Genomic DNA, 11927 nt, shown 5'->3' on the forward strand with positions numbered 1-11927 from the left:
AGGCGGGAGGGGAGTTCATTTTTTTTACAATGTCACTGACTACGACTCTGTCTATTCAGAAAAGGAAGGAGCTGGTAAATTACATATTTACCGACCCCTTCCTGGTTCTCTATTGTGACACATCCCCTGCAGCAGCCGGCAGAAGAGGGAAGGGAGCACAGTAGGGGGGGGACCAGGGAAATACAGGGGAATACACAGGGGCCCAGAGACAGCAGAACACAAGTGAACTGGATAGGAGGAGTGGCGGGGGCAGCATACAGAGGAACCAATCGCCTCCAATTTCCTCCTGCAGCTACAGGAGGAAAAAGGAGGACAGTGATTTCTCTACATGCTGCCCCCGCCACCCCTCCTATCCAGGTGTACAGGGGAGCCGCACAGGACACCCTGGAGCATGGGGCCCAATTGTAATTGCAACCCCTGTTGTTACGCCCCTGCTTACATCTTTTACTAGGAGATTGTTTAATGGGTACACTGTGAACACCTGCAGTCATACTTCAACATAGCTGGGTCACTTCATGGAGATTTCATGGTGGTGTAGTCTATAGAGGTTTTGCTACAATACTGCCATCACTGCATGCTTTGTGCCCTTGTTACAGTTTTTGCTAATGTAATGGTTGGTTTTTTCCTTTTTTTTGGTCCATAGAAATATTTAGAATATAAGGTCTCTGTATAGTGCTAGGAGTCATTTTGCTTTTTGATTGTGTTGCTTTATGCTTTGTTCAAGCTGTCTGACGGTAATATAACCACAGCTTCGCTCAATTTGGTGTCATCTGACTCATTCTCAGGGGTTGTCAGAGTGGTTAAAGTGGTGTAGCATCCTCCTAGGTAGGTGCTAGAGAGAGAGAGAATATCGTTTTGGATCCTTTCTGCTTACCAGAAGGATTGCAGGTAAATCTATTTTGTTCTCTGCCTACCAGAGCCAGGTCTGCTAGTGAGGTCTGCTCATTGTACTCAGGTGCAGCTCAGTTTGTCTGAAGTGTTTCACAGTTGTCCAATAGGGAGGCATATTGGACAGTGGGAGGTAACCTGACAAATGAGTACACAGGCATTTAGTACAGCCCTGGTGATTGGCAGAGGAAAGTGCCTTGATGCATGCTGGGATACTGTATAAATGCCATGCGCACATGTGCTCGCGGTCTTTCAGCTGGAGAGAGGAGTCCCTGAGGAAGGGGACGGCTGCCTCCTCCTCTGTAGAAGTTGCCATGCAGCTTTAGGTGGTCAGCCTGAGGATCTAAAGTGCTTGAGAGGAACTGAACCCAGAGGTCCTGTAAAGCTGACTAGAAGGGAGACACTGGAAGGATCTGATTGTGCAAATAGTGAGTATAGATCTGTGTCAAGGGCTTGACCTGAGGGGGGCCATCCCTGCAGCTAGAAGAGTCAGTGGATGGGTGTCAGTAAATGGGATACTAGAGAGTATCCCGAAGATAATGTAGGTCACCAAGTCTATTGCTGGAGAAAGAGCAAGGAGACTTAACCCCTTCCATACACATGGCAGTATGGTCAAAGAAGTGTGACTGCTTCCACAAGCAACCTGGTGAGAGCAGGTGAGAGTTGTCCTTATCAATTGTATATAGTTCCAGTTTAAGTATCCAACTATTCCCTTCTCCCATCCAAGTTTTACAATAAATACAAAAAACTAACACCCCTGGACTGTTTATTGAATAACGAGCCATTGGGAGCAAGGATGACTGTGTGAACTGTACCCTAAGTGACTGTCTGCAGGTAATCATAGGAGGCCCGACAAGTCAACACACAGCAAGCCCTACGGGGACAGTGCTACAGTCGTAAAAAATTGATACACCCTGCTCCAGATTACAGCCCATTCACACTGCCGCAACAGGATTTTGTGGGGCGACCTGTGAAGTCGCGGTGCACGCGCGACTTGCACGGACTTCATATAATTGAAGTCAATGCAGGTCGCCTCCAGGTCACCCCAAAGTAGTACAGGACCCTTTTTCTAAGTCGGAGCGACTTGTGTTGCTCCTATTAGAACCGGTCCTGTACTACTCAATGGTGAGCGAGCGACCGCGACTTGTCAGGCTGACCAAGTCGCCTGACAAGTCGCGCTAGTGTGAATGGACCCTTAGTCTCAGAGGATGTATTCACTCAGAGGCACTTTCGGGGGTGCCTTACATTTAAATTACTGATTATTTCCCAGAAAGTGAATCCCCTCTGTCAGTGCCAGGACAAGGCTTTCCAGAGCAAGGGCAGGGCAGCCATCCCTCCTGCCCACCCTTTGTCCCAGCCCTGCCTTCTGTTCACAGAGGCCATGTCCTGGGTGGAAGCACTGCCAACCGTTTTTTTTTTTTTTTAATCAAATCTACTCTTCCACTTAGCAAAGGTTCACGTTCTATTATTTTCCTACAGGTTTAGTGTAATATCCTGTTGGGAAAGGGCCATTTCTAATAATCCCCCCAAAATAAGACTAAATAATAATAATTTATCTGTAGTTCCAATAGTATTGGAATATTAATAATGGAATATTATTTATCACTATAACTCATTGGCTCCCTGATTATTGCAGTGTTCTGATAACATCAGAAAATATTGGACGGTGTGATCAGCAGATCTCTCCCCTCCATCCACTCCCTCTTCTTCTGCACACAGAGATATCTCAGTAAATTGTCCTCTGCCCCCCTCCCTGTAAATCCCTGCCTCTGACTCCCTCCTTTCTGACTCACATCTACTTAGTTTCGTTTCTCTCTTCTGCAGTCAGCGATGGCGTTCTCTGATGCGAGGAAGGAGCTGGACTGTTCCATCTGTCTGAACATTTATACCAATCCTATGACACTGAGATGTGGACACAACTTCTGCCAGGACTGTATAGAAGGTGTTCTGGATACACAGGGGGGGTCTGGAGTTTATTGCTGCCCTGAATGTAGAGAAGAGTTCCAGGAGCGGCCTGAACTTATCAGGAACATAACACTGCGCAACATAATGGAGAGTTTCCGATCTACAGAGCCAGAGAAGGAGGAGAACAAGGAGAGCCAGATCTTCTGTACGCACTGTATTCACTCTCCTGTACCGGCTGTTAAATCTTGTCTGCTGTGTGAAGCTGCTCTCTGTGATGACCATCTGAGAGTCCACAGCAAGTCACCCCAACATGTCCTATCTGACCTCACCACTCCCCAGAAGAAAAGAAAATGCTCCGTCCATGAGAAGATCCTGGAGTATTACTGCATGGAGGACTCGGCCTGTCTCTGTGGGTCCTGCAGACTGCATGGAGACCATCAGGAACACCAGGTGGAGGCACTGGAGGAGGCCTCTGAGAAGAGGAAGGAGAACCTGACCAATGCTCTGCAGAAGTTGGTGAAAAAGAGAGAGGAGATGGAGGAAAGCATTAAGAGTCTGCAGAAGTACAAAAGAAAAGTGCAAGACAATGCAGATGATGTAACCAAGAGAGTCACCGCCATATTCAGAGGCATCAGGAGACAACTGGACATCCTGGAGAGGAGAGTTCTTAATAAGATATCCAGGCAGATGGAGAAAGTCTCATTCCCAGCCTCTGATTTAATCCAGGATCTGGAGATAAGGAAGGAGGATCTGTCCAGGAAGATGCGTCACATCGAGGAGATATGCAACATGACCGATCCACTGACTTTCTTACAGGAATCAGACACAGGTGACTTGTGTGATCCCGAGGATGGAGATGAGGAAGACAAAGAGAGACGTGATAAACTCCTTCGTGGTGGGGGGGATCTGGATGTAAATGGGATTTCACGCCTATTATATACAGGTTTTTCTGATTTAGTAACAGGGGTATACGGAGGGATCTATATACCGGAGCCTGCAGAAATATTACTGGATGCAGACACGGCTCATAATTACCTAAATATCTCAGATGATGGGAAGACTGCACACAATGCAAACAAAAATATGAATCTCCCTATTACACCAGAGAGATTTCAGGTCTACCAAGTAATAAACAAGTATTTACCAAACAGGGAAGTGATATCTCCTCAGGTGTTGAGCAGTCAGAGTTTCTCCTCCGGGAGACATTACTGGGATGTAGATGTTGGAGGATCATCATACTGGAGACTTGGGATGTGTTACCCCAGTATAGCCAGGACAGGAGAGATGTCAGAGATTGGACACAATGACAAGTCCTGGTGTCTGGAAAGGAACGGTGATAGAGTTTTAGTGAAACATAACCATCGATCAACCAATATATTGGCCAACATCCCATTACACAGAGTCAGGGTGTGTCTGGATTATAAAGCGGGGCGTCTGTCTTTTTATGAGTTGGATATTCCCATCCGACACCTCCACACCTTCACTGACACCTTCACTGACACCTTCACTGACACCTTCACTGAGCCCCTCCATGCTGCATTATATGTAGGGGAAGGTTGTGTAAAGATAGGTGGGGGGAAACAGAACATGTGACAAATCCGCCCAGTAATTGGAAGGACCTTCCATAGTATAAAGTAGAGGGTTTGAGCTCCTTCTGGGTCATCTATACAGTTCTTCTACTGACCGCTAATATGGTTATTACTGCCTCAGAACATAGCCGTGCAAATAGATTGTTTAACCCCTTAGTCTCCATTCACACTAATACGACTTGTCAGCCTGACAAGTCGCGGTCCGTCGCGGTCCGTTGTGTGGTACGGGAACCGTTCTAATAGGAGCGACACAAGGTTGAAGAGACAAGGACTCACTGCTCAAGGTGGTGTGATTGCCTGATGACTCACACAGGTGCATGCCCCGGCTCGCCTCCGTGAAAACTTTATAAAGGAAAAGGAATTGGCAGCACTTCAGGTTGAGTCAAAATCCAGATTTATTGACTGGACATCCAAATTATGACAATCGTGACAAGGTAGACGCGTTTCACACACTGACTGTGTGCTTAATCATTAGCTAATGATGCTAATGATTGCTAATTGTGCTGCCAATTCCTTTTCCTTTAGAAAAACGTTCCTGTACTACTTCGGGGTGACCTCGGAGTGACTTGCATAGACATTCATTCTGTGAAGTCCGTGCAAGTCGCGCCGAAGTCGCGCTGCACGCGACTTCACCGGTCGCCCCCGAAGTCGTGCCGCTTCAGTGTGAATGCGGTCTAAGCGCCGGTTCACATTACCGCGACGCTACTTCCAGGGGCGACCTCCGAGATCGCGGTGCGAGCAGCGCGCCGCGACCTCGGAGCGGCCGCCACGGACTTCATAACATTGAAGTCTATGGCGGTCGCCTCCTGGTCGCCCCAAAGAAGCTCCGGACCCTTTTTCTAAGTCGGAGCGACTTGTGTCGCTCCTATTAGAACGGGTCCGCAGCTTCCCTATGGGAGGCGACCTGCGGCGACCTGTGAGGGGACCAGGTCGCCTCACAGGTCGCCCTAGTGTGAACCGAGCCTTAATGCCTGAATGTAGTTTTGTAGCTTTGACATGCGTTACTAAAACTACTTAGTGTATCCAAGAGAATTTTACTGCGATTTTTACAGGATAACTTAGGTATCTCCTGATTTATTTTTTTTTTTAACAGGCTGTTATATTTTATTACATTAACATAAAAAATATCCATATGGCTTTCCATTTATTTTTTTTTTTTTAATTCATCAACTGGATAAACAAAATAGTAAAATATATATATTTTTTTTTCTTTAGAATTTAGATGTATATTTCTTGCAATTACTGTGAGCCACCACCAAAAAATACCCCAAAATAAATTCTTATATTCCTGAGCTGCGTGGTAATACCACATATGTGTATGTTATTTGTTGTTTGTACCTGTAGTAGGTCCAAGAAACAGTAGAGCATATATTTTTTTTTTTTAATCATATTTCCCTGCTTTTTTTTTTTTTTTTGTAAGGGCACACAGACCCCTCCAAAGTCCCCTGAAATACATAGCATCAGGGCTTTTTTTCAGCGGAAACGCGGGGGAACGCAGTTCCGGCACCCCCAGTCTGAATGTATGCAATGGCAAGGAGCGCTGGGGTCAGTGTGGTGAGCTGAATGGCATATTGATGCTGGCTGCTGGGGGATCTATTGTTGCTGGGGTGAATCTATTGTTGCTGGAGGGCATTTTGTTGTGGGGGGCTACTGTTGCAGTGGAGGATTTATTGTTGCTTGGGGGCTATTGTTGTTGGGAGGGGGTCTATTGTTGCAGGGGAGGATTTATTGGGGGGGGGGGATTGTTGCAGGGGAGGATTTACAATTGTTGTTGGGGGTCTATATTGTTGCTGATTGCAGGATATCTATTTAAGGCTTCTTTCACACGGTCCGCCTCCGCAGGCGGATCCGTGTTGCTCAGCGGGGATCGATCCGCGATCCCCGCTGAGCCGGGCGGATGACAGCTCCGTCTCCGCTTGCAGAGCGGAGAGGGAGGTGTCTCAGCACCCGCTGCCCTCTATGGGGGATCGGAGGAGAGCGGACCGCTTGTCCGCTCTCATCAGATCCGCTCCGATCCGATAACTGAACGGATGGAAAAATAGGGTTTCCATCCGTCCAGATTTCAGCACAGGATCGGATGCGGATGGCAGCGGGTGTCAGCGGAGGTGACCTCCGCTGACACCCGCTGCCCCATAGAGCTGCATGGAGGATCCGATCAGATCCGCCTAAAAAACTGACAGGCGGATCTGATCGGATCGTCCGTGTGAAAGAGCCCTTACTGTTTTTTCTATTGTTGCAGGGGAAGGTTTATTGTTGCTGGGGGATCTATTGTTGGGGGGGGGGGGGGGTCTATTGCTGCTGATTCCAGGGGATCTATATTACTGCTTTTCTAATTATCATTAACAAATTCTATACAAATTACCTAGAACCACAACATGATACTTGGTTCTGTATTCTCTAAAAGGGGGGGTACTGGGAGGTGGGTAGAGGGTAGAGGGTGGAACCAAAGGACAGTGCTCGGAGGTGGGTAGGGGGTGGAGACAAGGGGTGACTCAGAAGAGGGAAGTACCTGCACCTGTTCTTGGAGAAAAAAAGCCCTGCATAGCATGCTGTTTTGTTTTTCTCTTAACCACTTCTGGACCAGAAGGTTTTACTCCGTTAATGAATAGGCCATTTTTTGCAATTCGGCACTGCATCATTTTAACGGACAATTGCGCGGTCGCGCGACGCTGTACCCAAATAAAATTGATTACCTTTATTTCCCACAAATAGAGCTTTCTTTTGGTGGTATTTGATCACCTGTATGATTTTTATTATTTGCGCTATAAAAATAACAAAAAGAGCGACGATTTTCGGGAAAAAAAAAAAAAAAAACAATATTTTTTACTTTCCTCTATATAACATTCCCAAAAAAAAAATTTAAAAATCTAATTTTCTCATCATTTTAGGCCAGTTTGTATTCTGCTACATATTTTTGGTAAAAAAAAAATCCCAATAAGCGAATTTTGATTGGTTTGCACAAAAGTTATTGTGACTATAAACTGGGGGAAAGATCTATGTATTTTTTTTTTTTTACTAGTAATGGCGGCGATCTGCGATTTGTAGCGGGACTGCGACATTACGGCAGACAGATAGGACCCCTGACTGACATTTTTGACACTTTTTGGGGGGGACCAGTGACATTACTACAGTAATCAGTGCTAAAAATATGCATTGTTACTGTAATAATGACACTGGCAGGGAAGGTGGTAACCCAGGGGCGATCAAAGGGTTAAATGTGTCCCTAGAGGGTGTTTTCTAACTGTGGGGGGGATGGGCTTGAAATATCAACACAGAGACCTGTGTTCCTAAATAGCAGGAACACAGGAGCTCTGTGTTGATAGGAGAGAGAACAACGGTCTGCTGTGTTTATAACAGCAGATCGCCGTTCTCTCTTCACGGGAAGCGATTGCGGGTGCCTGGTGGCAATCGCGGCCGCTGGCCCCGTGCCTCGGCTTCCCCGCTGATGAGCGAGAGCGGGTGCGCATCTCCAGCTGCAGGCGCGTGCCCACAGGATCGCTACAGCGAACTGCCGTACAGGTACGGCGATTCGCAGGAACCTGCCGCCCTATAACTGTGGCGACTGGTCGGCAAGTGGTTAGAGAAGTCGGCAAATGACATTTCATTGAAACTGTACCTATGTTATTTTAAATGTCATGATTATTGTAGCACATCCTACAGCAAGAATAACAAAATGCATACCAGACTGTCTGAATCTGCTATGGAGTTTAAGGGGGAGCCCAGAAGGAAAAAAAAATGCATGGGTGCCCCCCTAAATAAACATCCAAAACCCTTAATTCAAGCATGCAGCCTGGCTGGCCAAGAAAGGTGGTGAAAAGTGTGCACCCCCCCCCCCTTTTGAACCAAACCAGGCCACATGACCTCAACATGGGGGTGCCTTGTCAAGGGAGACGCCCCGGGAAAGCACCTTGTTCCTCTGTTGTTGGGGACAAGGGCCTCTTCCCCACAACCCTGGCAACGTGGTTGTAGGGGTCTGTGGGTAGAGGCTTATTTAAATCTGGTGGCCAACTTTTAAAATAAGGGAGCCCCCCCAGAAACAACCCCCTCACCCCACCCCACATGAATGAGTATGGAGTATGTAGTATTCCCACCCATTCCCCCCAAAAAAAGTGACCTGGAAATAAAGACGTCTGCAGGCTGTACTGGGGAGAAGGTGATGTCCCCAGAGGGAGGATGAAGTGGAACTCCAGGTTCAGCCTTTCCTCCTCTCTGCATGTTTCTGCACTTGTGACAAAGGAGAGCAAAAGGGGGGGGGGGGGGGGTCAGAGGTGAAGTATGGATTGGAAAAGTTGCTAGCTTGTAGAAAAGTGCTGTGTCTGTGGTGTTGTGGTGCAATATCTAGGGCAGTGATGGCGAACCTGGGCACCCCAGATGTTTTGGAACTACATTTCCCATGATGCTCAACTACACCGCATGAGCATCATAGGAAATGCAGTTCCAAAACATCTGGGGTGCCAAAGTTCACCATCACTGATCTAGGGTATTGGGGTGCAGTGTCTGTGGTGTTGTAGTGCAGTGCATAGGGTATTGGGGTGCAGTATCTGGGGTGTTGGGTGCAGTGTCTGTGGAGTAGGGGTGCAGTATCTGGGGTGTTGGGTGCAGTATCTGAGATGTTGGGGTGCAGTGTCTGTGGAGTAGGGGGTGCAGTATCTGGGGTGTTGGGTGCAGTATCTGGGGTGTTGGTTGCAGTGTCTGTGGAGTAGGGGTTGCATTATCTGGGGTGTTGGGGGAGCAGTGTCTGTGGAGTAGGGGTGCAGTATCTGGGGTGTTGGGTGCAGTATCTGGGGTGTTAGGGTATAGTGTCTGTGGAGTAGGAGTGCAGTTTCTGGGGTGTTCGGTGCAGTGACTGTGGAGTAGGAGTGCAGTATCTGGGGTGTTGGGTGCAGTATCTGTGCAGTAGGGGTGCAGTGAATGTGGAGTAGGGGTACAGTATCTGGGGTGTTGGGAGCAGTGACTGTGGAGTAGGGGTGCAGTGACTGTGGAGTAGGGGTGCAATATCTGGGGTGTTGGGTGCAGTGTCTGTGGAGTAGGGGTGCAGTGTCTGGGGTGTTGGGTACAGTGTCTGTGGAGTAGGGGTGCAGTGTTTGGGGTGTTGGGGTGTAGTTTCTGCTGAGTAGGGGTGCAGTATCTGGGGTGTTGGGGTGCAGTGACTGTGGCATTGGGGTGCAGTGCCTGTGGAGTAGCTTAGGGGTACAGTGTCTGGGGTGTTGGGGTGTAGTGTAGGGGTGCAGTAGCTGGGGTGTTGGGTGCAGGGTCTATGGAGTAGGGGTGCAGTGACTGTGGAATAGGGGTCCAGTATCTGGGGTGTTGGGTGCAGTATCTGGGGTGTTGGTTGCAGTGTCTGTGGAGTAGGGTTGCAGTATCTGGGGTGTTGGGCTGCAGTGACTGTGGAGTAGGGTTGCAGTGTCTGGGGTGTTGGGTGTAGTGTCTGTAGTGTAGGGGTGCAGTATCTGGGGTGTTGGGTGCAGTGACTGTGGAGTAGGAGTGCAGTGACTGTGGAGTAGGAGTGCAGTGACTGTGGAGTAGGAGTGCAGTATCTGGCTTGTCTGTGCAGTAGGGGTGCAGTGACTGTGGAGTAGGGGTGCAGTATCTGGGGTGTTGGGAGCAGTGTCTGTGGAGTAGGAGGTGCAGTATCTGGGGTGTTGAGTGCAGTGTCTGTGGAGTAGGGGTGTAGTTTCTGCTGATTAGGGGTGCAGTGTCTGGGGTGTTGGGGGGCAATGACTGTGGTATTGGGGTGCAGTGCATGTGGAGTAGTTTAAGGGTGCAGTGTCTGGGGTGTAGTGTCTGTAGTGTAGGGGTGCAGTGTCTGGGGTGTTGGGGTGCAGTGTCTGGGGTGTTGGGGTGCAGTGTGTAGTGCAGGGGTGCAATGTCTGGGTTGCTGGGAGGCAGCGAGGTTCAGTGCCAGGGGTGTGAGCGCAGCAATGGTAGGGTACTGGGTGACAGGAATATGTACATATGTCAAGGTGCAGAGTGCCATGAGTGCTGGGTTCTTCATAAAAATCTGTTTACTCTTTAGTCTGCAGGGAGGCTCCTCTGACGGAGTGTCACCCAATATGGTGTCCGATCCTGGACTGCATTGTCCACTAATCTAAAGTAAGTGTAAGAGCCGATTTAGACATGCATCTAAATCTCCCTTGCCCCTGAAGCCTAATCCGCCTTTGGATCACACTTCAGAGGCTACTGACAGGCGATGAGGAAGCTATGTGACGCCTCTTCACCTGTTTTAACCCAATTTTTGTCCGACAATCACGCCGCCACCGTGTGCATTGTAGGGTAGCTTGCGGCACTTCCCCATTTGCTAGACTATGTAGCACATGCAGGGGAGACATAGGAGGACAGGCCGGGGAGACATAGGAGAACATGCTGGGGAGACATAGGAGGACATACCGAGGAGACATAGGAGAACATGCCGGGGAGACATAGGAGAACATGCTGGGGAGACATAGGAGAACATGCTGGGGAGACATAGGAGAACATGCTGGGGGAGACATAGGAGAACATGCCGGGGAGACATAGGAGAACATGCCGGGGAGACATCGGAGAACATGCCGGGGAGACATCGGAGAACATGCCGGGGAGACATAGGAGAACATGCCGGGGAGACATAGGAGAACATGCCGGGGAGACATAGGAGAACATGCTGGGGAGACATAGGAGAACATGCCGGGGAGACATTTAACATGCTGGGGAGACATAGAACATGCTGGGGAGACATAGGAGAACATGCTGGGGGAGACATAGGAGAACATGCCGGGGAGACATAGGAGAACATGCCGGGGAGACATAGGAGAACATGCCGGGGAGACATAGGAGAACATCCCGGGGGAGACATAGGAGAACATGCCGGGGAGACATAGGAGAACATGCCGGGGAGACATAGGTGAACATGCCGGGGAGACATAGGAGAACATGCCTGGGAGACATAGAAGGACATGCTGGGGGAGACATAGGAGAACATGCCGGGGAGACATAGGAGTACATGCCGGGGAGACATAGGAGAACATGCCGGGGAGACATAGGAGGACATGTCGGGGATACATAGGAGGACATGCCTGGGAGACATAGGAGAACATGCCGGGGAGACATAGAAGAACATGCCGGGGTAGACATAGGAGAACATGCCGGGGAGACATAGGAGAACATGCCGGGGAGACATAGGTGAACATGCCGGGGAGACATATGCACTGTTACTGTAATAAAGACACTGGCAGGGAAGGGGTTAACACCAGGGGCAATCAAAGGGTTAAATGTATGCCTAGGGAGTGTTTTCTAACTGTGAGGGGGATGGGCTTGTGGAATCAACACAGAGACCTGTAATCCTAAATAGGAGGAACACCGGAGCTCTGTGTTGATTACTGACAGAACAGCGGTCTGCCGTGTCTATAAGAGCAGACCGCCGTTCTGTCTCCCCACGGAGCAATTGCGGGTGCCCGGTGGCAATCACGGCCGCCCGCACCGCAGATTAGCTTCCCCTCTCAGGAATCGCGGCATGCGTGTGCGCCCCCATTCGCCCCCAATTCGCGCAGCAGAGTCACCTTGCTGCAG

General features: G+C 49.2%; 2 protein-coding genes across 2 annotated transcripts in view; both read left to right on the top strand.

Annotated features, from left to right (window-relative positions):
- LOC309550900 (3-galactosyl-N-acetylglucosaminide 4-alpha-L-fucosyltransferase FUT3-like) overlaps positions 1 to 11927 on the top strand; it is a 1045386-nt gene that overhangs the window by 665897 nt on the left and 367562 nt on the right. The window lies entirely within an intron of this gene.
- Positions 2683 to 4390, top strand: LOC309548885 (E3 ubiquitin/ISG15 ligase TRIM25-like). The gene has a single exon (XM_082248813.1). It carries the CDS (start codon positions 2719 to 2721, stop codon positions 4384 to 4386), a length of 1668 nt encoding a protein of 555 aa, XP_082104939.1. The 5' UTR covers positions 2683 to 2718; the 3' UTR covers positions 4387 to 4390.

The sequence above is a fragment of the Pelophylax lessonae genome, assembly GCF_965119305.1.
Source record: "Pelophylax lessonae genome assembly, chromosome: 3".
In the NCBI taxonomy this organism is placed as follows: Eukaryota; Metazoa; Chordata; class Amphibia; order Anura; family Ranidae; genus Pelophylax; species Pelophylax lessonae.